General features: G+C 39.6%; 1 protein-coding gene across 1 annotated transcript in view; it reads left to right on the top strand.

Annotated features, from left to right (window-relative positions):
- The window catches only part of LOC129280910 (nuclear pore complex protein Nup153-like), a 40512-nt gene extending 15197 nt beyond the window's left edge, over positions 1–25315 (top strand). Inside the window, exons 6-20 of the mRNA XM_064111881.1 lie at positions 439–552; positions 1480–1662; positions 2375–2554; positions 4435–4487; positions 8525–8654; positions 9011–9388; positions 9843–10080; positions 11444–11484; positions 12233–12998; positions 13520–14758; positions 15533–15616; positions 16288–16365; positions 16711–17154; positions 17561–17810; positions 18883–25315. Coding sequence (XP_063967951.1) covers positions 439–552; positions 1480–1662; positions 2375–2554; positions 4435–4487; positions 8525–8654; positions 9011–9388; positions 9843–10080; positions 11444–11484; positions 12233–12998; positions 13520–14758; positions 15533–15616; positions 16288–16365; positions 16711–17154; positions 17561–17810; positions 18883–18991 — 4287 coding nt within the window. The 3' untranslated portion in view covers positions 18992–25315. The remainder of the gene's footprint in view (positions 1–438; positions 553–1479; positions 1663–2374; positions 2555–4434; positions 4488–8524; positions 8655–9010; positions 9389–9842; positions 10081–11443; positions 11485–12232; positions 12999–13519; positions 14759–15532; positions 15617–16287; positions 16366–16710; positions 17155–17560; positions 17811–18882) is intronic.
- The last annotated feature ends 2627 nt before the right edge of the window (positions 25316–27942 follow it).

Below are 27942 nucleotides of genomic sequence, written 5' to 3'. Positions count from 1 at the left end.
CTTTCGTATGTTTCTCCGCTTACTTATTCCATATATTTACCCTTCACGATAAATACTAAAGATAAATGAAAGTATTTGTAGTAAATACTGATTTCACAAGGAAGTCTGTACCAAGGTTAACTGCCACGGTATCACCATGGATCCATATACCTAATTTTGTGCAATCATGAAAGCTGAAAATTAATCTCACGGAAGATCACCAAGACAGATAAGCACATGTGGGACGGTGTTATTGTTGCTTGGAAAAAAGAAGCTGATAATTTGTCGAAATCTCTTATTTTTGCTCATTTCTCAGTAATTACACATTTTCTACCTGAATGATGTGGCACACATTTTTATTAATGCAAACGGATACTTAGGTGGTTATTTCGTTGGATTCTGTGCGAACTCATTTTGAGATTGTTACCACAACTTGCGTGTTTATCTTGAACTTCACAGCTTGGGGAACCCAGGCCAAAGCACGCCTCTCCGTTCTATCCAGGGAGGACACAGTTTGGAGGATCTTCGGCGCAGCGTACTGCCCTCAAGAGGCCCAGAGATTCGCCATATGAGGTAAGAATTCGGTCACATTTCAGTCTTCTTTACACCGAATCCAGTCCAGATAGGTGTTTCATAAAAATGTTATGAGCAACTTTACGAACGACTGGTGATCCTTTCTTTGGCACTAAATCAACATCAATGAAATTTAGTGTATATATCATTTACCATAAGAAAGGATCACTAGTTGTTTTTTAAGTCGCTCGTAACTTACAAGCAGTTTTGTTAAACACCCACTAGGGACAAATTTTTATATTTGTGTATTCATCTGGTCTTTGATCGTATACCCACTTTGCATTGAAATTAATAGAATGAATAAAATCTATTATACTATTAATGTAAGACAGGCCACACCCAGTTGTGTACAATCCCCAGGGAAACCCAAGTCCGTAAAGCATTCTTGTACTGTGAAACTAGAATTGATTCAAATTAAGAGAGCTGTGTGGTTGCAGCAGCAACAGTGCTTGTTTATGTTGTTCAATATTCTGTTCGTAATCATATTCATAATTGCTGTCCTGGGAACATGCAATAAAAACATAAGCCAAGTAATTGGAAATGAGCATTTGTTGAATATCGATTTTGCTACAACAATGCAAGCCCCCCCCGAAAAAGAAAACTTTCAGTGTATCCAAGCTTCAAAGAGTGTGTATCGATGTTTGATTGGGGATAATTGCTATAGGTTTGATCAGCAGATTTTTCACTGATGCACAATTTTTTGTGAGGGGGAGGGATGTTGCTTGGGTTTTCACGGTTTTCACTGATTTTTATTGTTCAAATATATCCTTTAGGAAAAAAATTGGCATTTTCAGGTAAAGTCTGGGAATTCTGTGTTCTTTCAGAACTTTTTTTAATCTGTTTTCTGTATGACTGTAAACTGGGAGCCTGTCTACAAGTCCTGGATATTAATGAAATGCTACTCTGAACGTCAAATTTTATTATTAGGTGCACTTACCAGTCAAGAGGAATATCCGGCCCAAGCCAGCCCAGTCGAGCCTGCAGGATAGCTTGGGAGCAACCAGCTCAACGGCTAAGAAGATCCTGGATACCTTGGAAAGGATGTCCACACCGCTCCTAGATGCCAAGAAGATCCCTCTCTCTCCAACCGCTTCACCTTACTCCTTTAGGGTTAGTATATGCACATTATTTTTTCTTGATAAAAGGTAACTCGTAGTATTGCTAAGAACAGAAAATCAACTAATCACAGAATTGAACAAAACTTACACAGAATGATAAAATACTATGAATAAATTATATCTGCCCAAAGATTTTTCAGGAAAGTGTTAAGTTACAGAGTAATGAGGAAATGAAGATTATAAAAATTACTGAAAATGCCCATCCATTTATAGTGTGGTCCCACATGTTGTTTCCTGTGTTAGCTACACACGAACAAGGAAAAGCATGTGGTAATGAAATGAATATAATTCCAAGCAAATTATTTTAATAAAATTTTTTGTTGTAAATAAACATTTTGGCATATAATAAATGGTTCAGGATTGCTTTCAACCATTTTCAAATCGAAATAAAATTTCTCCACCACATATCGAAATTAGCTTGTAGCTGCATGATATGAAAATATTGTGACATTGAAACTAAGGCAAGGTTTAAACATTGATTTGACTTGACACTAATTTGTTGCCTGTGTATGCGGTAAATTATAAGAATGAAGTACTGAAAATGAAACTGCTGTTGTAAATCGATAGTTTTTCGAAATGTGATTGTATACATGTACATTGACCAAGAAACACAACCCCAATTTAATTCCATGTATCACATCATGTGTTACAATTAGAGAACCGAAGCATGAAAATTAAATTATGGATGTCATGTGTCTTTGCAGCCGACAAGCCGACTCTCGGGTCGGCCCGGAACCTCACGGGTGAACACTCCACCCACAGCCGGTCTTCGTGTTGCTCATCAGGCAAGCATTAAAGCCAACAGGCAACCTCCCGTTTCCACGGCTACCACGGTGATTGATCTCGAGAAAGAGGAAAGGGTATCAGCTCCATCAAGTGATGAGGTAAATTCGCCATCGTGACAGCCCAAGTGGCCCTAAATTCCCCAATTTGCGTACTTTGGGTTGACCATCTTTTCAAAAGCCTCGCCAATATCTGTTACAAGCAATAATATTCCAGAATGTTAACCTTCAATCTCCCGGGGTATTTTGATTCTTGTCATTCCCGGGGGGGGGCCATTATGGCCCCCCCTTAAGATCTCGGCCGCTGATCGCTCGAGCGACGCAAAAATTTGCACGCTGGTTGTGTGTGATGTAATCTACAAGGCTGTATGGTAAAATTTTCCAAAATAATGAGATTTTATTTTATATGAATTAATTATGCTAATTTATGCATAAATCATACTTTTTGCTCTAATTCACTAAATAAAGCTCCTAGAATGCTAATTTTTGGTTAAAATATTCTTTGTAGCATTCTTAATAATCGCAATTAAAAAAAACTTCAGTTTGGAAATCAATTTCTTATGTATTTTATTGTTTTATAACATTTCTTATGTATTTCCTTGTTTTTTTACTTTTTGTTTTTTTTATTGTTTTTTCAATGGAAATCGTTCCAGACTTAATTCTGATCATAAGCAAGGCAAAATTAATTAAATTCAATCAGTAAAAGTAGAAATAATGATACATTTATGAATTTTGGCTAAATACACAATTTGCATTGGATTTGTACATGAAATCACGTTTGTGAGCAATTTTGGGTCTGACATGCACTTACATAATGTTGCGTAATGTCGTAACCGCGTATCCGGTCGTCACAAATTTGGTCTCAAAATTTGCGCGAGACTTGAAAGTAAAAAGTCAGTGAGCGGCGAGGTCAGAAAAATTTGCGCAGCGGATATATCGCGAAAATTGTCGAGGGGGGGGGCCATTATGGCCCCCCCCCCCCCCCCCCCCCCCGGGAGAATTAGGGTTAAGAAAGTCAATATTCTGCATAGGGTAGAATATTATTTGCATTTAATGCATTATTGCTCGTTGCACACTGCACAAAATAGTAGTCCCCCCAATTCAGCAATAGGCAAATATGAAGGGGAAAAAAATTGCCCCTAAACGATAAATATTATTTTCTACCCTGCTTCGACTTAAAGATGCCTTGATGGTTACTTTTAATTGACTTGTGTTTTCACCACATTGTAATGAAAGAAAATGGCATTAAAACGAAGTACTTGCAGTGAAAGTTAAAATGATCTCATGACGAAGTCTAGGGCTATCATCACCATAAGGCAGATCTGAATGGTAAATTGCCAATTTCGTCCACTCACCACATGGTCTACCTTCATTTAGTCTAATGCCGTCCATCAACATTTCGTCTAACAACCATTTGGTCCAAACGTCACTTCGCCTAATCACCAGTTGGTCTAATACTGGTTTTATTTTCATTCATTTCGCCCAGTCAACACTTAGTCTACTTAGACCAAATGCTACATGGACTAAATGGCTAGTATTAGACGAAATGGTAATTAGACCATGTGGATATTGGAGGAATTGATGGTAGACCAAATGATAGTAGACGAATTGGCATTGGACCAAATGAGAATGAACCGATGTAGATCTGGGCCCTGTTGCATAAAAGTTACTATTGTGGTAACTTTGCCATGCAATGGTAACTACCGTGGTTACACTGCTCTACAGCCAATCATAATCAAGGATTTCATGGATTTGGATGGCAATGTTACTATAATATTAACTTTTATGCAACGGGCCCCTGGTTCGGTTACTCAAACCTAACTGAAATCATGAAATTTAAGCTGAAGTAGGTGAGCCCTCAGAATATCACCAAGACAGATGTAACATATAATGTGAAGTATGATGATAATATATAATGTTATAAATCATGGTATTGTATAAGTCATGAATTCACAGTTTTCTTCTTTTTTCTCTCTTACTAGGTCCTACCAATGAGTACAGGTGCTCCGACGATAAGCACAGCGCCGTCATTCCGGTATGTTCAATTTGTTTAGTTTGATGTTATTACAATTTATTTGTATTATTATTATTCATTTGACCAAATCATGATGCAAACATAGATGACATTATACATGGTAAAAACAAACAATACAGAATGGAGCAGTACCACATGCTGGTCAGGGGTGATAAAAGCATAATAAATAGCTGATGCTCAGAAGCATGTCACCCCCCCCCCCCCCCCCAGATACAGCACTGCGTACAACTTACAAAACATAAATTACAAAAAATAATCTAGCTCAATGTTTAGCGAAATTTCTATAAAAGAATAATGAAATGCAGAAGCTGATTTATCTTTTACATATAACTGGAGAATGATTGAAAGTAATAATTAGAAAGGCGACAAAGCTGATCCTCATGATGATTGGTCGTGTCTGTGCTAACATGACTGGTCATTTATTTGGCCAACCACTTAGATTTATTTAAATGGCCATTGATGAATTGTCATGATTAAAGTGTCATGATGGGACAACGGCAGACCTCCCAACCAGTACGTTTTAGCCGTATTTAGTACGTTTTTGCAACCAAAATACGGCAGTACGTTTTTGTCTCACCTGCATAGCAGAGTGAGACTATAGGCGCCGCTTTTCCGACGGCGGCGGCGTCAACACCAAATCTTAACCTGAGGTTAAGTTTTTGAAATGACAGCATAACTTAGAAAGTATATGGACCTAGTTCATGAAACTTGGCCATAAGGTTAATCAAGTATTACTGAACATCCTGCCTGAGTTTCATGTCACATGACCAAGGTCAAAGGTCATTTAGGGTCAATGAACTTAGACCATGTTGGGGGAATCAACATCAAAATCTTAACCTAAGGTTAAGTTTTTGAAATGTCATCATAACTTAGAAAATATATGGACCTAGTTCATGAAACTTATACATAAGGTTAATCAAGTATCACTGAACATCCTGCATGAGTTTCACATCACATGACCAAGGTTCAATGAACTTTGGCCGAATTGGGGGTATCTGTTGAATTACCATCATAACTTTGAAAGTTTATGGATCTGATTCATGAAACTTGGACATAATAGTAATCAAGTAATCCTGTGCAAGTTTCAGGTCACATGATCAAGGTCAAAGGTCATTTAGGGTCAATGAACTTTGGCCAATTTGGGGTATTTGTTGAATTACAGCCATAAATTTGAAAGTGTGTTGGTCTAGTTCATAAAACTTGGACATAATAGTAATCAAGTATCACTGAACATCCTGTGCGAGTTTCAGGTCACATGATCAAGGTCAAAGGTCATGTAAGGTCAAAGAACTTTGGCCACGTTGGGGGTATTTGTTGAATTGCCATCATATCTCTATAAGTGTATTGGTCTAGTTCATAAAACGTGGAAATAAGAGTAACCAAGTATCACTGAACATCTTGTGCGAGTTATAGTAGTTTTCAAAATCAGCACTGCTGCTATATTGAATCGCGTGATGCAGGTGAGACGGCCAGAGGCATTCCACTTGTTTCTTTGAAAAATACGTTTTTTGTAAAAAAAAAAAAAAATTTACTAAATCTTAATTTATTGAGAAAAATCTCTATATGTCTCTATTTCATAAAACGTACACAAATATGGTTATTAGATCAATGTAATTTCAGGTAACTTGTTTTTTTTTTAATCATTTTGTTAAAACCAGGGTGAAGATATACACATGTTTTAATGTTTTTTTTTTCATCTGCAAGAGCAGTGCGCAATTAAGCTTGCATGCACCTGAGCGCCGCGATGAGCGAGTGCGCCAAGCATTTTATTATGAAATACACTTTTTTTTGGGGGAAATACAGTTTTTGTCTCACCTGCATAGCAGAGTGAGACTATAGGCGCCGCTTTTCCGACGGCGGCGGCGTCAACACCAAATCTTAACCTGAGGTTAAGTTTTTGAAATGACAGCATAACTTAGAAAGTATATGGACCTAGTTCATGAAACTTGGCCATAAGGTTAATCAAGTATTACTGAACATCCTGCCTGAGTTTCATGTCACATGACCAAGGTCAAAGGTCATTTAGGGTCAATGAACTTAGACCATGTTGGGGGAATCAACATCAAAATCTTAACCTAAGGTTAAGTTTTTGAAATGTCATCATAACTTAGAAAATATATGGACCTAGTTCATGAAACTTATACATAAGGTTAATCAAGTATCACTGAACATCCTGCATGAGTTTCACATCACATGACCAAGGTTCAATGAACTTTGGCCGAATTGGGGGTATCTGTTGAATTACCATCATAACTTTGAAAGTTTATGGATCTGATTCATGAAACTTGGACATAATAGTAATCAAGTAATCCTGTGCAAGTTTCAGGTCACATGATCAAGGTCAAAGGTCATTTAGGGTCAATGAACTTTGGCCAAATTGGGGTATTTGTTGAATTACAGCCATAAATTTGAAAGTGTGTTGGTCTAGTTCATAAAACTTGGACATAATAGTAATCAAGTATCACTGAACATCCTGTGCGAGTTTCAGGTAACATGATCAAGGTCAAAGGTCATGTAAGGTCAAAGAACTTTGGCCACGTTGGGGGTATTTGTTGAATTGCCATCATATCTCTATAAGTGTATTGGTCTAGTTCATAAAACGTGGAAATAAGAGTAACCAAGTATCACTGAACATCTTGTGCGAGTTATAGTAGTTTTCAAAATCAGCACTGCTGCTATATTGAATCGCGTGATGCAGGTGAGACGGCCAGAGGCATTCCACTTGTTTTTATCACAGAATACAGTTTTTCATTCCCAGAGGTTGGCAGGTCTGCATATTTATCTCACACGGTAAAAATACTGATTTTTTTTTTGTCAAAATACTGATTTTGGGGGATAAGAATACTGAAAATGCAAAATACAACTTGGCAGCTCTGGACATGCTTTTGGTCATTATTTGGGCAAGCGCCAAGATGGCCATCAATGGCCATTGATGAATTGTCATGATTAAAGTGTCATGATGGGACATGCTTTTTAGATGAGGCTGGTTTGTCAAGTAAAAAGGATCCATATCTTGGTATTGGTATTGGTGGAGGTTTTTACCTGATTGCTATGAAAGCATGAATGCTTGTAAGCAAGCAACCAGAGGACCGACGGCTTAAGGTCCTCTGCGAAGGACCTGGTAATGAGGATTAATGCCTTACCAAAGAGCACTAGCGCACCAAGTGGAAGTCGAACCCGTGTCACCAGAATACGAATCCCCCGTTCTACCGACTGAGCTATCACTCCTCCTCAGACATATAATACAGATCATTTGATTGGGCACTTGTAGAAGCATCAACTCCTGTTAGCTTTATTTGTGAGGCTATTTTTTTTTTTTTTACAGATAGCTTATTTATACAAACCATTTAATAGGCGGATAGAGCCACGGTTCCGTGACATTTGCTCCGGCGACAATTGCTCCGCAATAAATTCCGCACACAAATGAAATGACCAACTGTAACATGGGATTTAACACTATTCCCTATCCTAAACCTAACATAAAACCCTATTGCAACCCTAACCATATCCTTATATCTTAAGAGGAAATAAAGCCCAAAGCATTTGTCGCTGGAGCAAATGTCGTGTCACCAGAGCTACGACATGCTGCTTTGGGTCGAAAAAAAAGGGACTCCAAAAGATGAAGCACACACAATCTATCACTCTGTTTTCTAATGCATCGTGCATGGAGTACTTCACGCGTTAGTAAGGCTCCATATACTGTCAAGTAAGTACTTGGAGTGCTTTTCCTTTGCCCAGGGCACAGCGAGCTCCTTCCAGCTTATTGTTAGTTCCCACTTTCACGATTCGCACTACGATTGCAACTGTCCTCTTAATCGTGGCGTAATCGTATTGATCGTATCAGTTCATATCAGATCAGTCGTGGCAATCGTATTGATCGTATAAACATTTTGAATGGTCCAAAAAAATTTGTGAGCAGTTACGAAAGGTCAATCATTGCGTTCGCAACGGATCACACGACAGTGTGAACGAGGTATTAAGGATATTGATGATACAAACCTATATCACTGTGGCAATTTTTCTTTTTGTGTTTGTAGATTTGGAGCACCCATCACCTCTTCAACTCCAGCTGAACCTCTTTCAGCCAGGGAGAAGTCTGGGGGCAAAATGAAATCGAAGAGTAGGGGTGCAGGGCATTATTCAGCACAGAAAGCTGACCAAGAAGTGGTAAGCAAATACTCGCATATTGACTTGATTTCAAACGTCTTTCATTCGACTGGATTTACAGTTGATTGCCGTGCTGCGTCTTTTTAAAGAAATGAATTTTCTTGTCATGGTTCAATTTTATTCCAGATTGAAATGGATAAGATGAAATTAAGAATGAATTGCATGTCTTAATTCAGTTATCATTAATCTATGAAATGGCTCAGAATGATCCATTACCGATATACCTTACCAGAAGAACCATAAGGACTCTCTTGAAAAGAACTGAAAGACTTTTCCTGAAGTAGCTACTAAAGAATTCAAGAAGCGTTGTCTGGCAATCGATTACAAATTCAACAAACGTACATTTTATTTTTCAGTGTGAGATTCCAGATTTACCCGCGATACCACTACCCCTAACCAAGGGACTCCCATCATTCAGCTTCGGTTCAAACTTATACTCCTCAACCTCATCGTCGACCTCCAAACCTTCGACGTCATCATCTACATCCATCTCTGCTGCCTCTACAAAGGACAGTAATCTTGTTAGTAATAGAAAAAATGTTTCAAGTAAAAGCAGCATATCCGCAACCCCCGCCCAATCATCAACAGTGCCATCGTTCAAATTTGCTGCTCCAACGTCGACATCGGCAGTGACGTCGATCTCGGAGGGTCCCCAGTTCACCTTCGCATCTCCCATCATTAAGCAAACCGGCAGCAGTTCCACTTCGTCCTCAACGAATAGTTCTTCCACCGCGGTAAGTTCTCAAATTTAGTATAGTCCCGCCGGCTTGATTTCATGTGTGGAATTGCAACCTTATCAAATCACTTTAGATGTTTCATGTCAATCTCTCAATTATACTTCATGGAAATATATTTCCTAATCTCTTTTGAAGTTGATATTCCATTATTCTATTAGTGGGATATGTTTCAATATTTTTTCATACTTGGTTCAAGTTTGAAGTGATAGTTTGTGTATCGCACTGCCAACAGAACACATGGCCACGGTTGCCCAATTGTTCTTTTCCCTTTTGTGCTGTAATAAAATTTTAAAAAGAGGGTCCTTGGTAGGATTTGAACCTGTGACCCTCTGAAACAAATGCCAAGGTGCTCCCTCAGACAGAAAATCACTGACAATTCATTTTATGTAGTGCTGTCCAAATCATTAGTCTTGCCACTCACTCTGAAATCCTCCACCATTATATCCTGCAGACCACCTTCAAATTTAGTATGCCCCGCCAGACCCCTTACTCGACATCCAGGCCCTCGACCAGCGCCCCCGTTGGCGGAAAGAAACCAAGTTTTGAAACCCCCGAGAGGACCAGGAGGAAAGGGGAAGACGAAGATGATGTTGTTGAGATCAAAGACGACGAGGTGGAAGAGCAACAGGGTGGGATCAAGGTGGCAAAGGAGCTCAAGACGGGAAGCTGTCTGGAAGTCTTTGGTATTAGTAAGTTCAAAAGTAGAAAAAATGCTTCTGTTTGATCACAACACACACATGTAAATCAATTACATCTTGGTCATGGGCCTTGTTAGATTAAAACAAAAACAAAAATACTACTAGTATTTACTTTCCACCTGTAACTCCCATTGTGAATATTTCCAACAGCCATTTAAATGTAAGCTATTCATCAAAGTTATCATTGGGTGGCAGAATTATAATGATTGTCCTCAAATTAAGAATTTCTAATATCTTTTTATTGAAAGTGTATAAAACAACTGAATAAAGACTATCATACCACACAATGATAGTCGCCAAGGGAGTTAGACTTGCCTTGGTTGTTATCTTGGTACTCCTAAATCACATCCATAGCAACATGAATACACAGCATAGCATTTCAATATTGGTAAAAACAACTGTACCATAAGTCTAATCAAGTAGGTTGGGATTCCCCAGCCTCATTCATGTTTGTACAAAGCAAGGTATGCTTTTTTTGTGTGTGTGTGAACTTGTGTGTATAAGGTATGTTTGTGTATGGCATACACTGTCCAATATAGCAATATTTCCTGGAATGGTGTGGTATGGAAGGTAATTGGTATAGCGTTCAGCATTTTTTTTTTCTAATTTTGAATTTCTAATATCTTTTTCTTGAAAGTGTATAAAACAACTGAATAAAGACTATCACACCACACAATATAGTAACCAAGGAAGTGTTGGTTGTTGATATTTTTGTTCTCTTCAATCACATCCATAGCAACATGAATACACAGCATAGCATTTCAATATTGGTAAAAACAACTGTACCACAAGTCTATTCAAGTGGGTTGGGATTCCCCAGCCCCATTCATGTTAGTACAAAACAATCTTGGTTGTGTGTGTGTGTGAACTTTGGTGTATACACACGGTATGTTTGTGCATGCACTGTTCAGTATAGCAATGTTTCCTGTGAAGGTGTGGTATGGAAGCTAGTAAGTATATTGTTGAGCAATTTTTTTATATACATACAAATTGTGTTTTCCGCCAAAACTCATGAATTTATGATTATTTTGTTATTGAGCCTATGTAGATTTTCAGTGAAAGTTGTATTTATAGTAATGAATTACAGATCTATGACTATTTTTGTTTAGTGAGCGTGCGTACAATTTCAATAAAATTTGTCTTATTAAATAACACAAAATCCTCTGTGAATATTTTATGTTATTAATGGTTAGTAATAGTAGCTTTGGGTCATGAAGAGGTATTTATCACATGGTTTTTCCGAAGTGGAGGGGACCAAAAAAATCCCCCCCCCCCCATTCATTTGTTTATATGGAGGTCTTCTATCGACTTTTTTTTCTCCATTGACACTCGTGTTTTTCTTATCCAATCGCAGAACCCACCAAGAATGGTCCCATTCCATCATCAAGTTCAAAAGTGAGTATTTCATCCGTTACCGTCGCACAGTTAAGATTTACTATGGTTATCTACAATTAGTCTACCATGTTTTTGTGCGAATAGAATTATATTCTAAAACGAGTTATGTTAAGAAATAGCGAAAAATGCAATGAGCACATAACACGAGAATAAAAAGTTATCAAAATCATATGAATTAAAGTTATTAACACTGCTTATTTCACAAAACAGTTTACTTTTTTGTTGGGATCGGTCTTTCTTTTAATAATGGTAATATTCCTCTAAATTTGTTTTAATGTGTGCAGAAATAGATAGTTTTTAGTTATATTCTCGGAAGAAGTGTGACATCTCCTGGAGGAATATAGAATCCCATGCAGGCTAAAAAAAATTATTTGACTGCCTAAATGATAATTAATGGCATCAAAATTGATTTCAAGAAATTTGTATATTCGTGAACGCTTACCAGGACGTCCATGGCGGCATGTTTCGGTGATGCTGTGGTATGTCAACTACAAGTAAATTGTCAATTTAATAAATTTCAAGAGCAATAATCGCCCCTGTAGTAAGAAATAGTTTCCTGATTTTTTGATTGGAGAAAATTTGATAAGTGGCAGAATACGTATCTGTTGAATTCATTGAAATCTGTATAGGAGAAGCATTTTGATATCCCCTGTGTGACATTGAAGGGGTGACCCACTAGGTTAATGTTTGAAGACGTTATATGATTCAAGTATCACCCTTGGTATTTACTGTGTTCTCTCTGTATCAGGTGCAAGAACGTTCTGCCAAGGAATCCAAAACAAAGATGGACAATGGTCCCGTAACGAGAATCCTCGGTCAAAACTCTGGTGCAAGCAATATTCAGAATGACAAGACACTTTCTATCATTAACAAGTTCAAGCCTCCGGCGTCGTCATGGGAATGTGACACGTGTTTAATACAAAACAAGGAGGATGCGAGCCAGTGTGTAGCGTGTGCGACGCCAAAGCCTGGACAGAAGGCGACAAAATCGTCAACGTCGTCTACCCCTTTTGGAGCGAAGCCCAATGCAATCATAAACAAGTTCAAGCCATCTGCAAACTCTGTGGAATGTGATACGTACTCGATACAAAACGATGGTAATGTTAGTGGAAGTGTTGGGGGTATGGCAACGAAGCCGGGACAAAGCGCCTCAAAACCTGCAGCTTCAATAGTATCGGACTCCAAGCCTCCAGTCGTCAATAGCCTGGCCGAGAAATTTAAGAAGAAAGCAGATGAATGGGACTGCGATACGTGCATGATCCGGAATAAAGAGAATGCCGATGCGTGTGTGGCATGTTCGGCTCCCAGGCCTGGCAAGTCAAAAGGTGGGGAGGCCACAAAGACGCTACCAAAGGAACATGCAATGAATAATACGATAGCAGAGAAGTTCAAAGCAAAGCCAGGGGAATGGGAGTGTGACACATGCATGATCAGGAATAAAGCAACGATACTCAAGTGTATGGCGTGTGAGACTCCAAAGCCGGGGAGTCAGCCGACCTTGAGTGCACCCCCAGGTAATTCAGAGGATGATGATGATGACGATGGTGGTGGTGGTGCTGGTGATGATGATGATTTTTTAATGATGATATTTTTTATGATGATGATGTTTTTGTTGATGATGATGATGATGATGATGGAGGCACAGCCTCCAATTAGGATTTTGTCCTATTTATAGTAGGATTTAAGGGGGAAAAGACACTATTTCTTAATTTTTGAAACTACAAAAAAGAAATGAAGAATGGATTTTTCACACTTAGGTTGTCAGCTGTGATGGTGATGATGATGAAAATGTGTTGGTAGTGATTTGTAATGGTGTTGGTGGTGGTGGTGGTGGTGGTGATGATGTTAATGTGGAGGATGGCAATGTTTTTGACAATGATGATTGCAAAGTGTTGGTGTAACCACATCGGTACCATAAAAAACATGTAATTGCAAGTTCTTATTGAAGGTATTGAGGTTGGTATAGAGGATGAAATAGATTAAATTATGCCAGGTTTTCACATTATTTTACTTTTTCTTTCCCACCAATTTACAGCTTCATCATTCAAGTTTGGTAGTACACCTTTAAGCAATGGAGACGCAACTGGTGCCTTTAAGTTTGGTAATTCCACAACCACGGACTTGTTAAACTCAAACACGAATGCCAGCAGCGGGGGGTTCAAACTCCCTGCTGGTCTTAGCCTAGGGCAGAGTATAAAGCCCGCTGCCAGCACGGACATAAGCGCAGTAACAACTTCCTCATCAGGGGGTGGCTTTAAATTACCAACAAACTTTTCTCTGTCCAAAACACTTAGCAACTCATCAGCAACAGACGCGAAGGCCCTGTCAGATGTCAAAAGCGTTGAATCGTCATTGCTAAGTCAAACAAAGACGGAGCAAAAACTAGAAGTTAAAGTGCCCACGGGGATGAAATTCGGAGCTAGCTCATCGGAGTCGAGCTCCGCGGGCAGTGGGCTCAAATTAACTACTGGTTCCTCCACAGGAGGGTTCAAGTTTGGACAGAATGATGCTAGCACTGATAGTTCAAGTAGTATAGGAGGTGGATTCAAATTTGGACAAAGCCCTGCCACTGCGGGGCAGACGCTATTAGAGAAAGATGGCCCTCCCCCAAATGTGAACATTTTCCAAACGAACGAAACAAAAGTGGACGGCCCGACGGCACAGAAGGGATTTAGTTTCGGTGCTGCGACCTCCACCAGTGCGGGAACCACTGAGAAAAAGACAGAAGGTGCATCCACAGTGGCACCCGCTTTCACATTTGGTAGCAGTTCCTCAACCAAACAAACAACCTTGAAACCTGAGGCCCCTGCATTTGGTGCTGGTTCAGTGACCTTCGGTGGCGCCGCCAAACCAACAGACTCTTCTGATAAACCAGCTGAGAGTAAACCCACATTTACCTTTGGCAGCACTGCAGCTCCGGCTGCAAGTTCCTCGGCACCAACAAGCGCTTCCACAACACCAAGTTTCAACTTTGGTGGCAGCAGTGCGAGCAAGCCAGTTGCATCAAACGCATTGAATACGGAAAGTAAACCAGCATTCATGTTTGGTAGTTCCACCCCTTCCCAAACTGCTGGTCCTGCATTTGGAGCCAAGACCCAAGAGCCTGCCGCTACATCTGCTAGTACCTTCACCTTTGGACAAACCTCTGCTGCAGCACCAGAGAAAACAGCTTCGGCACCATCCTTCAACTTTGGAGCCTCAGCAGCAAAGGCCAAGGAGGAACCAGCGAAAAAAGCGTTCACATTCGGAAGTCAGAACCAGAACAATAACCAAGGTTTGTTCACAAAACTATCTAGATTGGAAAGGCCCTAAGCAGTAGGGGAGTTTGTTGAATTTTGGATGGGGAGGATGGCTGATACTCTAAAGCAGAAATATCTTGAATTGTAATTATATGATCTAATTTCCACTTTATCTTACTATTTTATACTTTGAAACATTAAAATTTTGTTCATAAACAGTCCATAAATCACATAGACAAAGCGGATTTTAGACAACATAGGTATAGCCTATAAACTGTGAATAGGGCAAAGCGGTAAAATGGCAATAAGACCAAATGGTTGGGAGACGAACTAGGATTAGCCCATGTGGGATGAGACCTGGGCCCGTTTCATAAAGGACTTTTAACTGTTGTAACTTTGCCATAATGGCAACAGGGCTCAGCAGCCAATCTAAATCAAGGTTACCATGGTTGCCATAATGGCAAATTTACAACAGTTGCAACTGTTTATGAAATGGGTCCCAGATGTAAAGAAGACAGAGTAACTGTATTGTCTAATTTCCAGTTTGTTTCCTTATTTTTTGTACTTTGTCATATGAAAATTTGGTTATGAACAGTCCATCTAATCACATCCATGGACCAAATGGAAATAGGAAAAGTGGTACATGGGCTAAACAGCAATTAGCCCGGAAGGTTAGTAGATGAACTAGGATGAGACCAGATGGATATATTTAGATGGAAGTAGACAAAGTGGTCTTAGACCAAGAGGCACTTGACCGTTATGGAGCCAAAGATATGACTGTTTGTAATGTTTCTTTATTGATTGTTCAGGTGGATCGGGATTCAACTTTGGAACGTCTGCTGCTTCCTCTGCTCCGCAAACCCAGACGACGCCATCCTTTAACTTTGGAGCTGGTAAGCAAACACCATGCATTTTTCAAATGACTGCTAGTGACGTCCACCTTCTTTTGCGTACAATATGAGAGCAAGTTGTAGGGAAAATCAATGAACTGTTCCTGTATACACATTGCATTAAGAAATTATCTTGGGTCCGATTCAATATCTTTCTATAAAATCTAGAAAAGTATCCCAAAACAATAATAATATTTTTTTAAACAATCAAACTTATTCTCTGTAAAATTTATTGTTGTGCCTCTGAGAATCAATTTAGTTGGCTTTGCCAGGGTATGATCCAGTCCCCTACTGGTCCCACATGTACACAGTGATGTTAGTAGCCTAATGAGAACTGAAATTTCTTGAAATAGGGAATATTCCTCATTTTCTATACATAATTTCCAACTGAATGGAAATACTTTCAAGGATATTAATTATGGACGAAAAGTAGGCATTTCTTGGATGTGAAGATGTGAATTTTCAGCAAATTAAAGGAAACAATTGACAATTTTTTTTTTAGTAAACGCTATACTTAAAAGTTATAGAGGTCGTTTGAACAGCACTTAAAAGCCATAATGTCATCATTTTGACATAAAATTCATGCTTCTGTATTTGAGATAATGAAGATTGTTTGGGTAATATTTCTTACTTTCATCATCTTCAAAGTGTTTTTGGTTTTACATTTTCTTCAGGCAACAAGGCTCCTGCAGCACCTTCATCGGGTGGTTTCAGCTTCGGGAATGCCCCAAATTCGAATTCTACTTCTACAGGTATTTAAAGAGTCGTGTTGGTTTTCTTTTCATGTGGCTTCTTCACCTATTCTTTGAAGGATCCTTGCAAATAATCGGCACCTAGCAACAATAAAGGATATGGCCAAGATCTTTGAAAAAACCTGGCATGCTCTAAAGTGCAGACCTATTCAGAAATTATTTCTTTTTTTCACTTGTAAATGTGGTAAGAGTTTAGCCAGTGTGTCTTTCTAATCAGGGGAAGATTAGCACAATAGATTCTTCAAGTTTTGAGGGACCTCTTTTGCAGAGAAAGAGAGAGTTAAAGTTGTCTATATCTTGGATTAAATCGTATGGACCTTGCTCTTTTACCTTCCTCTGTCTTAGGGTCATCATCAGCAAGTGGATTTGGTGGATTCGGTAGCAACAGGAGTAGCACCAACCCGTCTCCTGCGTTTGGCGCCCCGCCCACTGCTTCCCAGCCCCCGTCATCCTTCACCTTTGGTTCCAACGCCCCCACTACCAGCGCCAACAGCAACCCCTTCGGTGGCAGCAGCACCACAGCCAATGCCACGCCCTTCGGTGGCCAAGCTGCCAACCCCACCTTCGGATCCGCCAACGCACAATCGCAGGGGTTCGGAGCCACGCCCACCCAGGTGTCGATATTTGGTAGCGGTACCAACGCAACAAGCAGCAACAATGCCTTCGGAAGTGGACTCGGGGCATCGACTACAGGCGCTCCGGCATTTGGTGCCTCCACCAATGCAGCGCCAGCATTCGGCAACAAGCCAGCACCGGCATTCGGGAGTGGGACTGCAAATGCTACATCAGGTAGGGGCTGCCACACCTTAATGCTCTTGTGCAGTTTTAGTTGCTAAGGGAATATTCATCTAAGATTAGTAAGTGACTGTCAAAGTGGCTACCTTTAATGCATACGCTCAAGCTTCTAGAAGGATTCCATTCCCTGTATAATGCAGCATTCACAATAAAGGAATGATAGCTACTGTGAAAAATAAATAACATGGAAATCATCCCTTAAATTGCAAGGGTGTATTGTGTATTTTATCTGGACACCAAGCTATCTTCCCTCCTAAATTATCTTTCTGTCAAATTCATTGTGTATTCTTTTGCATTGTTCATGGCCTTGTTGAAAAGCATCTTTCAGCTGATAGATTTTATAACTATGATTTAGTAAATAAATTACAAATACCTACTTTTATTTTTGCATTTTGCCTAGGTGGGTTTTCTTTCGGCAAATCGACAACGCCCTCCTTCAATTTTGCTGCCACGAACAACGCTACCCCATCAGGGCCGACTGCCGGAGGTTTCCAGTTCACCGGAAATCAGTCCAATCAGGCCCCGCAAGTTGCCCCGGCAGCCACCCCTCAGCCAGCAGGGGGCTTTAACTTCGCCGGCGCAAGGCCGCAGTCGTCCTTCAACTTCAGTGGCAACACCCCACAACCTGGTACAACTGCATTTCAGTTCAAGTGAGTATAGACCCTACCTCATACCTCGTTGAAATGACTGCTTTTCAAGTGTGTGTTTTTAATTAAGGAAATGATCCATTTGGGTCCATATCACAGCTAGACTCAACTCAAGGTTGTGTTTCATAAAGCTGATCATAAAGTTACGCCAGACTGAATCCTGTTCTTAGGTGCTAAATCAGTTACATAGGGGTATCATTTAGAACAAGAAATGGTCACCAGTCATGCGTAAAGTCATTCGTAACTTATGAAGAGCTTTATGAAACGGGCCACTGGGGATGTTGCGGAAAGGAAATGTGTTTTAGCGTAACTACAAAATCAAAGTTGCGTTCGACCACCTCCAGTTCGGCTGTGCCTATTTTGTCTAATATCCTCTCGATCTAAATGATTAGAAGAACTGTTATATACCAAATTTTGTGTTGACAAAATTTTGCAAAATGATAAGTGGAAATTAGACTACCTCGGTATTAGACCGAATGAAAGTTAAACCAATAATTAGATTAAATTGATAGTAGAGGAAGTGAATTTAGCCATGTTGGTGTTTGATGATCTGAGAATTAGATATGCCATTTGCTCCTGAGGCATATCCCCTCCCGACCTTAACTCTCGCCTTAATGGGGGCATCATGTCTAGTGGTTATGACCCTCGTCTTTCAATCCGAGGGACATGGGTTTGATTCCCATTCATGGCGTGTTTTCCTTCAGCAAGAACTTTACCCACATCGTGCTGCACTCAACCGAGGTGAGGTGAATGAGTACCCGGTAGGAAAAAATTCCTTGAATGCTTCAGCGCCCATATTGCAGCACAGCTAAAGCCAGGGTAATAATAGCAAGCGCTTTGTATCCTCAGGCAAAAAGCGTTTAATAAATCCAGCTATTATTATTGATTTTAATCCTCACATTCTGAACCAAAATCCATGTCACCACTCTCACGGTCGCCTTATAACTCGGGAGAGAAATTAGTGGAGCAGTTGTCGCAGAAGCAAAAGTCGCGTTACCTCTGATAAACCTAGTCGATAAGACCAGTCAACCATACTCAATTAAATTTGTCCTTTTCTCTTTTCCCCCCTTCACAGCGCAACTACTGGATCGAGCGACAACCCGTTCAATGCTTCCGCAACACCAGGGAATCCTACATCGACCAGGAAGATCAAGAAGGCTGTTCGTCGGACGGCCAAGAGATGAGAAACGCTCGCTAAGTCGCTCCCCTTTCCCTCCCGACCCTTTGTTTGTTTTCTACCCTCGTGTCTGCCTTCGTGTCTGACTAATCGTATAGCTGCTGAAGGTCAACGCACTCTGCTGGCAATCATCCGTATCGTCGCGTCAAAGCAATCGTTTGAAATCTTTAAAGGACAGTATCGGAGGTGTTTGGGTTGCATTCCTGGTGTTCGGGTTGCATTCATGTAGAGCGTGTTTTCAATGCATATCCTTGTCACTCTATTCAATAGGTTATTTTCCGGTAGGGTGCTGGTGTCGGTGTTCTGAGCATTCATCGGGTTGTCTATGGAGTGAGGATTTACCGAGGCACACTGTTGATAACTCAACACCCAAAGAAGGTGTCGATGTTGGTGCTGGTGTTAGTATCCAGAGTGTAAATCAGGCTGCCTTTTTAATTAAACTGTTAACCAATCGCGTCAATAAATCAACACCCAAGTAGGGTGTTGTTTGCACATTGTAAACTGGGCTGTAATGGGAATATGTGTTCACCAATCATATTGTTGATAACTCTACACTGAAAGTGATACCATAATCGGCTTAAAAAAACCAAACCACCCAGTCACTTAATACTGACATCTAAGTGCTCTGGATTATACAAAATGTCTTTATACTTTGAAGAAATTCAAAAGTATCTTTGATATGAACGTGCAAAAGATCGCTTTAGGACAAGAAGAATAGCCTGTGGTATCATTAGGTAGACTTCATGGCCAGGTCCGTGACTGCTTACTCCAATTAAAAAAAAAGCTAAATTCAAGGTAAACTTCATTTTCACCTCCCCCCTCAGGCAAAAATCGTTTAATAAATCTAGCTATTATTATTAATGTTAATCCTCACATTCTGAACCAAAATCACACTTGACACCCCCCCCCCCCCCTGATTCATCTGGTTGGGCTGCTCACATTTAAAAAATTGTTTTGGGCCTTTTACCTTTCTCAAGTTGTTATCCATCATGTCTTAAGTGTACCAGTTGATGATATGCCTTGTGATATGCTTTGTACTTCTCTCTGAATTACAATTTAGGAGTTATTCAGATAAAACCGAATGGATTAAAAATTGTCCCAATCTTTGTAGGATGTGTATTAGACCACTCAACTGAAACGAGATAAGTGGTCATTATGGCAGGTTCCTTTTGTTTAGTTTACCAATTGGAATTGTATTCAAAGAAACATGAAATCACAGTTTTTATCGACAAATTTTGCTTGCTCATACTTCAATAAGAATGGACAAAAAAAATTATGAGCACATCTTTGACATGTAGTTGCTCCTGCTTCCTTAAATAGAGGAATGTCATAAAGCAATGACTTAATCTGTACAACTAAGCCACAATCATAATTTTTCTATGAATATGTAATAATCCTATGTCTCTTGTCATGTGCTGATACACAAAATGAGTCTCGCATCAGTAGATCATCTACGAATTCATTGAGTAAATTCATGTGCACTTCGGCTACAACGCCAGCTCACAGTAGCAAAAGGCGAAGGGAAAAATGTGAAAAACCATGATGATGTCCTCAAGCATTGTGAGAAATGATCGGGTTGATGTTGGCATTGGAGTGGGTCAAGAATCAAGAATGTCCAATAACGAGTTGTAAATATTATGTAATTTCAAGGCGTGAATGTAAATTTCTTGATAGCGCTCGGATGGACTCGGTATGAATAGTATAAGAATTTGCCAAATAGTTGTACAGGATGTTTGTTAGTACTGTGTAGAGAAATTTTTTATTAGTATTATTTTATTAGTATTTTTATTGGTATTATTCGGATTTTATATTTTATTGTTAATTTGTTGGAGGGGGCGAGGTTCGATACCTTGTTTGGGACAAAACTCTGTAAAGATAGTGCATTATGCAGGCCACTGTTATGTCGCTGGGAAAAAGAACGGGAATCCTTTTTTAAACTCCTGCTTTTGTCCTGCTTTAGTCGCATATCCATGATCACTATGTTCTTTTACCTTGTGACATGTGTCTAATCGTTTTGGTTTCATGAATAATATGTGTGATCCCTCAGGCAAGCCATTTCATTCTGTATTGCTGTTCTCCATCTAGCAGCGAGAAATGGGTCCCAGATGATTTAGAAAGATTTACACGCACCTGCGCAAGGTGGTGTTAGGTTGTTACCGCGAATACTCCCCAGGGAGTGGGATATGTACACTAGGCATATTATCCCACAGCCTGAAGTGGTTTCAAAGATTTCAAAAGATTTGCATGCATTGTGCTCAAGTTGGAGTTGGGTTACCAGCTCGAATACTCCCCGGGAAGTGGGATATGACACTAGGCTGAGTATCCCGTAGCATGAAGTAGTTGCACAGATGATTGCAAAAGATTTGTATGCATGTGCTCAAGGTGGAGTTGGTTACCAGCTCGAATATACTCCCCAGGGAGTGGGATATGACACTAGGCTGAGTATCCCGTAGCATGAAGCAGTTGCACAGATGATTGCAAAAGATTTGTATGCATGTGCTCAAGGTGGAGTTGGGTTACCAGCTCAAATACTCCCCAGGAAGTGGAATGTGTACACTAGGCATATTATCCCACAGCCTGAAGTGGTTTCAAAGATGATTTCGAAAGATTTGCATGCATAATGCTCAAGTTGGAGTTGGGTTACCAGCTCAAATACTCCCCGGGAAGTGGGATATGACACTAGGCTGAGTATCCCGTAGCATGAAGTGGTTGTACAGATGATTGCAGAAGATTTGTATGCATATGCTCATGGTGGAGTTGGGTTACCAGCTCGAATATACTCCCCAGGGAGTGGGATATGTACACTTGGCATATTATCCCACAGCCTGAAGTGGTTTCAAAGATGATTTCGAAAGATTTGCATGCTTAATGCTCAAGGTGGAGTTGGGTTACCAGCTCAAATATACTCCCCAGGAAGTGGGATATGACACTAGGCTGAGTATCCCGTAGCATGAAGTGGTTGCACAGATGATTGCAAAAGATTTGTATACATATGCTCAAGGTCGAGTTGGGTTACCAGCTCGAATATACTCCCCAGGAAGTGGGAGATGACACTTGGCATATTATCCCACAGCGTGCAGTGGTTTCAAAGATGATTTGGAAAAGGTTTGCATGCATTGTGCTCAAGGTGGAGTTGGGTGACTCGCTCAAATACTCCCCAGGGAGCGGGATGTGTACACTATACATAGCATGCCATTTTTGGGGGGCTTGGTATCATTCCATATTTTGCCACTCTCCACCCAGAAGGTCAGTGAAGTTATACCTTGAAAAATCTGTCTAGCGTACATGCATTATCATTGTGTGCACCTTTGCGGGCACGCAAGATTCTGATTCGGATGCCCTTGGTAATGATATATCTGCAAATCACAGAGACCTCTTCTGAGTATTGAACCATATATATTAACCGAATATTTTGTAAATAGCGGTATTCAATCATAAATATGTTGAGAAATTGTTGTCATTCCATAACCTTTATATTTTTGATGGCCTTCATCACAATGCATCGCGAAATCAATATTATTTTTAAAAATTCTGGTCATCCAAGTGCTATTTTCTTCCTCCTCTTCATGGGCATTACGTCAATTCATATATTCTTCAGGGCTAGCACTATTACCCAAGGCAATGATGGCAATTGGTTTGGTTGCCCACCTAAACTGCCTAACCCTTAACATTCCCCTTTACCCAACCGGATTCAAAAACGACCTTTTTTTAATTGCCTTTCTATCCTGAAGGCTACATGTTTCAAACTTCAAACTGAACAAATTTCTGCATTGCAGATGCACCCTTGAAGCAGTGCCAGCCCTTGCGTGCTATATGTCTTCAAAGGAAACTCATATCGATTTTCAAACCTGTGTAAACACGGCATTACCTGGTGAGCGTTTCATGATTGTGCTTTGCAATTTTAAAAGTTTGTGTGAGCTTTCCTAAATTACTAGCTTCATGTATGATTTGAAACCTACATTATGCCAAATCAAGGATCTTAAAGTGATTGGTTAACATTGGTTTGACTTTTAAAAAATCTGAGCCAGAAGGTCACACTTGTTACCTGTGTCTGTGATATGTTACAAAAATGAAGCCCAGAAAAAATTGCATTCGAAAATAATTATTTAGTGCTCAAAAAATTGAAATATAAAGTGACCGAAAACACCATCTTAATTTCATCCCATACACTTATTTACAAAATCGGGGTTTGCCTTGTAGTTTTAGCTTTCCATTCTCAATAATGGTTGTTTTCAGGGTTTATTAGTTCTAATACATGCACTTGTACACATGTTTCATCTTGGTTTGAGAATTTTTTAAATCGGCTGCTCACAAAGTTAAACAATACCTTTAATATTCTATATTTTTCCCCATCAGGGTATTCAACTTGATTCTCCCCCGCCCCTTCCCCTTTCCAGCCGTATTTTTGGTCACTGGTTAAGTTTATTTTTCTGTTCTAAAATGTTTCAAGCAAAAGTGCAGATTTTTTATTTAATTTCTGATACAATAGATAGACTACTAGTACATGTATTTTCTTGAAGATTTTCCATGCCACATGGTCACAAGTCTTTTTTTATTTTCAGAGTATCAAAGTTTTGGATAAATCATAGAGGTCTAGGATATATTTGTCATACATGTTTATTCATGCTACAGTGAAAGCGACTCCAGACCGGTCAAAGCTATTATGTTATTTCCAATTACATACCATCGGTCGGATTGGTTTGGTAGCATTAGTTAGTTTCTTTTTGTATTGTACAAACTATTCAAGGAATGTCAAGAATTAGTGTACGAAGTTAGTAAAGCATTTCTGCGACACAGAAACATTAATCTCTGAAAGTGGAAACATGCCGAATGCCTGTAGCAGTGTTCCCCCTGTTATGTTGTACGTTGTGTTATGTTGCGTTAACATGTATGTGATGATCATAGAGTAAAGCGTTAAATCTACTACCAGTGTGTGCAAAGACTGGCTTAGACCAGGCCTAAACTTTGACATTTAAGTGTGGAGAGGTCACACGTTTAATATATTTGAATTTTCATTTTATTTTCATCTTTCTTCGGTTCCACTGTTATGCAGTTAAAGTGACTTTTTCCCTAAATGTCTATATTGTTCTATATTTTATGTATTGGTTATGTTCTAATAATGTTCAACTGTGGTCGTGATTTGTCTGGGGAGCAGATTATGCCAAAAGAAAAGTTTTTTTATTATTTTATGAAAAACTTATGTTCACTATCTTTTGTTCTTTTTTGGATATGAAAAATATAATAGATAGGCGTAATAGTTGCAAAAGTTTAAAGAAAAGCAGTTCGGAAAATGATCAAGTCAGCTAAATTATTTTTGTATTTAATGTCTGATGAATGCTTGGAGAAGCCTAAAACAGTTTGATTATTCATATTAATGAAGAAAAAAAATTGTACATAGATTTATATATCTAGTGTCCATGTATCGGCACGCCTGTACATAGCGCACTCTGCATCCTACTTTGAGCCATTTCAAATTTTATTGAAGGTAAAATTACTTCTATAATGTACTTATAAACAGAATTTTGGTTAACATTTTTTTATGAGAATTATGAAATGAGTGAGAGCTGTATATCATAGTATGTGAGTGCAAAATGAGATATGTAAACTTTGAGAAGTGTCGAGAAAAATTCTATAGTGTATCAGTATGCAACCGAAAAATGTAATTCTGCAAGACCTTTGATGTGTGTCTATGAATTTCTGCTTTCAACAGGATAGGAAATGGTTCAAAAACTATTGATTCAGTTGTATTAAATTGTGTAATTAACTTGTATGATTGACCAGTTATGATTGAGAGGGGAAAAAAATGAATGATTTGTAATTTTTCTTTTCCATGGATTGTATGTAAATGTATATTTGTACTGGCTGCACCAAGTGATACGTCTTCTGGGGGATGGTATGCGTTTTCTTTATAAAAGTTGATGAGTACTTGGAAATGTGGAGCAATTTACAGAATGATATTACGAGAGGCATAAAATAAAGCCTTCGATTCTTGGATGTGTGAATGAATATGACATTGAGACCGATCATCTATCCAATTTTCACTGTGTGGAGTTGTACGAATGGTATGATCCGGTGTACGTGTGTGGAAAAAAAAATAATCAGAATGTATTACTTAATACCATACTTGATTAGTATCGCTCAGAAGACGGGCTTTGGTGCAGAACAAGAAGAATAGAAAAAGGATTTTTGAATTTTTTTTGTGTTTAAATCTGTATGGGACATTCATAAAATTGGATCGTTGATGAATAAAAAAAAACTGGGAAGATCCAGCAACGGTGATGAATAAAAAGAAAAATCATTTATGTTCACTTATACAACAAATGAAACCAAAGTAATGCTGTTCTTGATATTATTTGGTTGGTCATGGCTGTGTGATAAGTGATCAGGAACTGTTTCATAAAGACTTGTTATGATAACAAATCAACAATTTCTGTAACAAATGTACTATCAACCAATCAGATTGAAGGATTTCAGTTGCTTTAAACCATGATTGCAAATTTGGTATTATAACAAGTTTTATGACACCGGCCCCTGAGGATTGTTTCATGAGACAAATTTTCTGACTGATGTTATAAGCTACTGAAATAATTGCTTCTGACTGGCCCAGAACAGAGGGAAATGTTAAAGAGCACAAGCTAGAGCAGAAAATGATAGTGTGATCACGAGGAGGGGAATATCACTTGCAGGGACTGAATTGTAGTAGAATGTTATAAGCTACTGAAATACTTGCATCTGATTGGCTCAGAACAAATCAATCAGCATGACAAGATACTTGAGAAACACTGCCCTGCTGAGTGGGGAGAAAAGGATAGGACAACGCAGGGCCCTGGGAACGATTTTTTTTCACTGGAGAGTGCTGATGTGAATTTGAAAAGAAAGGGGGAAAAGGGTTTTCACTACAAAATGGAGGTCAATTGCTCCCGATATATTTGAAAAGCAAAAAGATAGGATTCACAAAGAACATGAAGATCATTGTTTTTTTTTTTTTTTGTTTTTTTTTCTTCATTTTTTACACACCTAGAAAACCTGGGGGTGCTGCCTATGGAAAATATACACGCAGCACACCCCCGCTTCCCAGGGCCATGGGACAACGAAAGGGGGGACTTTGGAAGGGAAAAATACAGGAGAGAGCGGAAGGTACTCTTTGTCAAGACATTGATCACAATGACAGCGTGATTAGAGAGGGGGGAGAAGCGAGGGAAATGTCTAGCGGGGGTGATTATGAAGGAAGTAGTAAAGGACGGGGGACCAAAGGGGAGCGTATGAAAGGAAAAATTATACAAGAGAGGGGCGGGATCCTTTTTGGCAAGACATAAATGAAAAAAAAATGACAGCGTGATTTAGAGAGAGAGAAGTAGGGAGATGTCTAGTGGGGGGGGGGGTGAAATGGAAATAAAAAGACTAAAGAGGGAATGATTGGACGGGGAAATAATTAGAAAAAGCATATTAGAAAGAGGGTGAGGGGATGGGATACCTTTTGCCAAGACATTGATCGAAATGACAGCGTGATTTAGAGAGAAAAGGGATGGGAATCTTAAGCGGGGAGGAAGTTGAAATGAAGAAAATAAAGGGTAGAATTCATAAAAGAGCTAGGGGGCGTTTGGAAGAGGGAAAAATATAGGAAAAATTAGAAAGGGGGTAAGAGAGTGAAGGGGATGTATATGATACCACTCCGCCAAGTCATTGATCACAATGACCGCGTGATTGAGAGAGATAATTAAGGGAGGGGGGTAAAATGTCTAGCGGAGAGGAGGATGAAATGAGGAAAGTAAAGGGGGAACAACAAACGAAAGAGGGGACGTTTTGAAGGAAGAAATAAAGACAAATTATGAGAAACGGTCAAGGGAGAGAGGATGGGATACTCTGCCAAGACAGTCAATGGTAAAAAAAAAAATGACAGTGTGATTGAGAGGGGGTGGGGAGAGAGAAGGGATGGGAATGTCTGACTTGTTGGGGAGGAAGAAGAGGGAAAATTGAAAGAGGAGCGTTTGGAAGGAATAAATTACAGCAATTGAGAAAAGGGGGTAAGAGAGATAGGGGGAGGATATTCTTTGCCAAACTATCAATGAGAATGACAGAGTGAAGAGAGAGAAGGGAGGAGGATGTCGAGTGAGACGGAAGATGAAATGAAGAAAGAAAAAGTTAGAGAAAAAAATGAAATAGGGGGAGTTTGGAAGGAAGGAAAAAAATATGAGAAAAGCGGTAATAAAGAGAGGGGATGGAGGGGATACTTTTTGCCAAGTCATTGACGAAAAATGACAGCGTGATTTAGAGAGAGAAGGGGGAGGGAGAGAAAGAAGGAATGGGATGGGAATGTCCAGCGGGGAAGATGAAATGAACAGAGTAAAGGAGGGAAAAACGGTAGCTGAGAGATTCGGAGGGGGTCATACAGAAAAAAAAAATGAGCAAGGCGTATGATAGGTAGGGTACGGGGGCCATGGAACAGTGGGACTGTGGGACTGGGTGCGCTCCTCCCCCCCCCCCCCCCCCAACACACAATTTTTTTCCCCAAACCGTGTACAAAAACGTAATAATTACCATCTGGGCTCCGTAACACAAAGATTAGCGATCAATCGCTAAATGAATTGACCAATCAAGATCAATGTTACACGCGCATTTATCGCAAAATACTGACCAGGAACCAATTAGAAGTGTTCTTTCATATTTGCTATTCATCGCAAACCTTTGTGTTACGGAGCCCTGGGTCCCGTAACACAAAGGTTAGCGATGATCGTACGCTTGATTTCTACGATTGATTGTACATTGTAGTCTATGGAATCAATCGTAAAAAATGTTCTACGATCATTGCTAAGTTTTGTGTTACGGGCCCCTGGTTGTGATTTATTGCATGATCAGCCCCCCCCCCCCTCACTTTGAACACCGTCATGCCTGTAAACGCTTTCTCTCTCTAAGTCTCTCTTTTCCGATCATACATATCCTTTCAATACTCACCTCCTA

Source organism: Lytechinus pictus, chromosome 17 (genome assembly GCF_037042905.1).
Source record: "Lytechinus pictus isolate F3 Inbred chromosome 17, Lp3.0, whole genome shotgun sequence".
NCBI lineage: Eukaryota > Metazoa > Echinodermata > Echinoidea > Temnopleuroida > Toxopneustidae > Lytechinus > Lytechinus pictus.
Note: the sequence above shows the minus strand (reverse complement) of the source record. Positions and strands in the feature narration are given on the sequence as shown.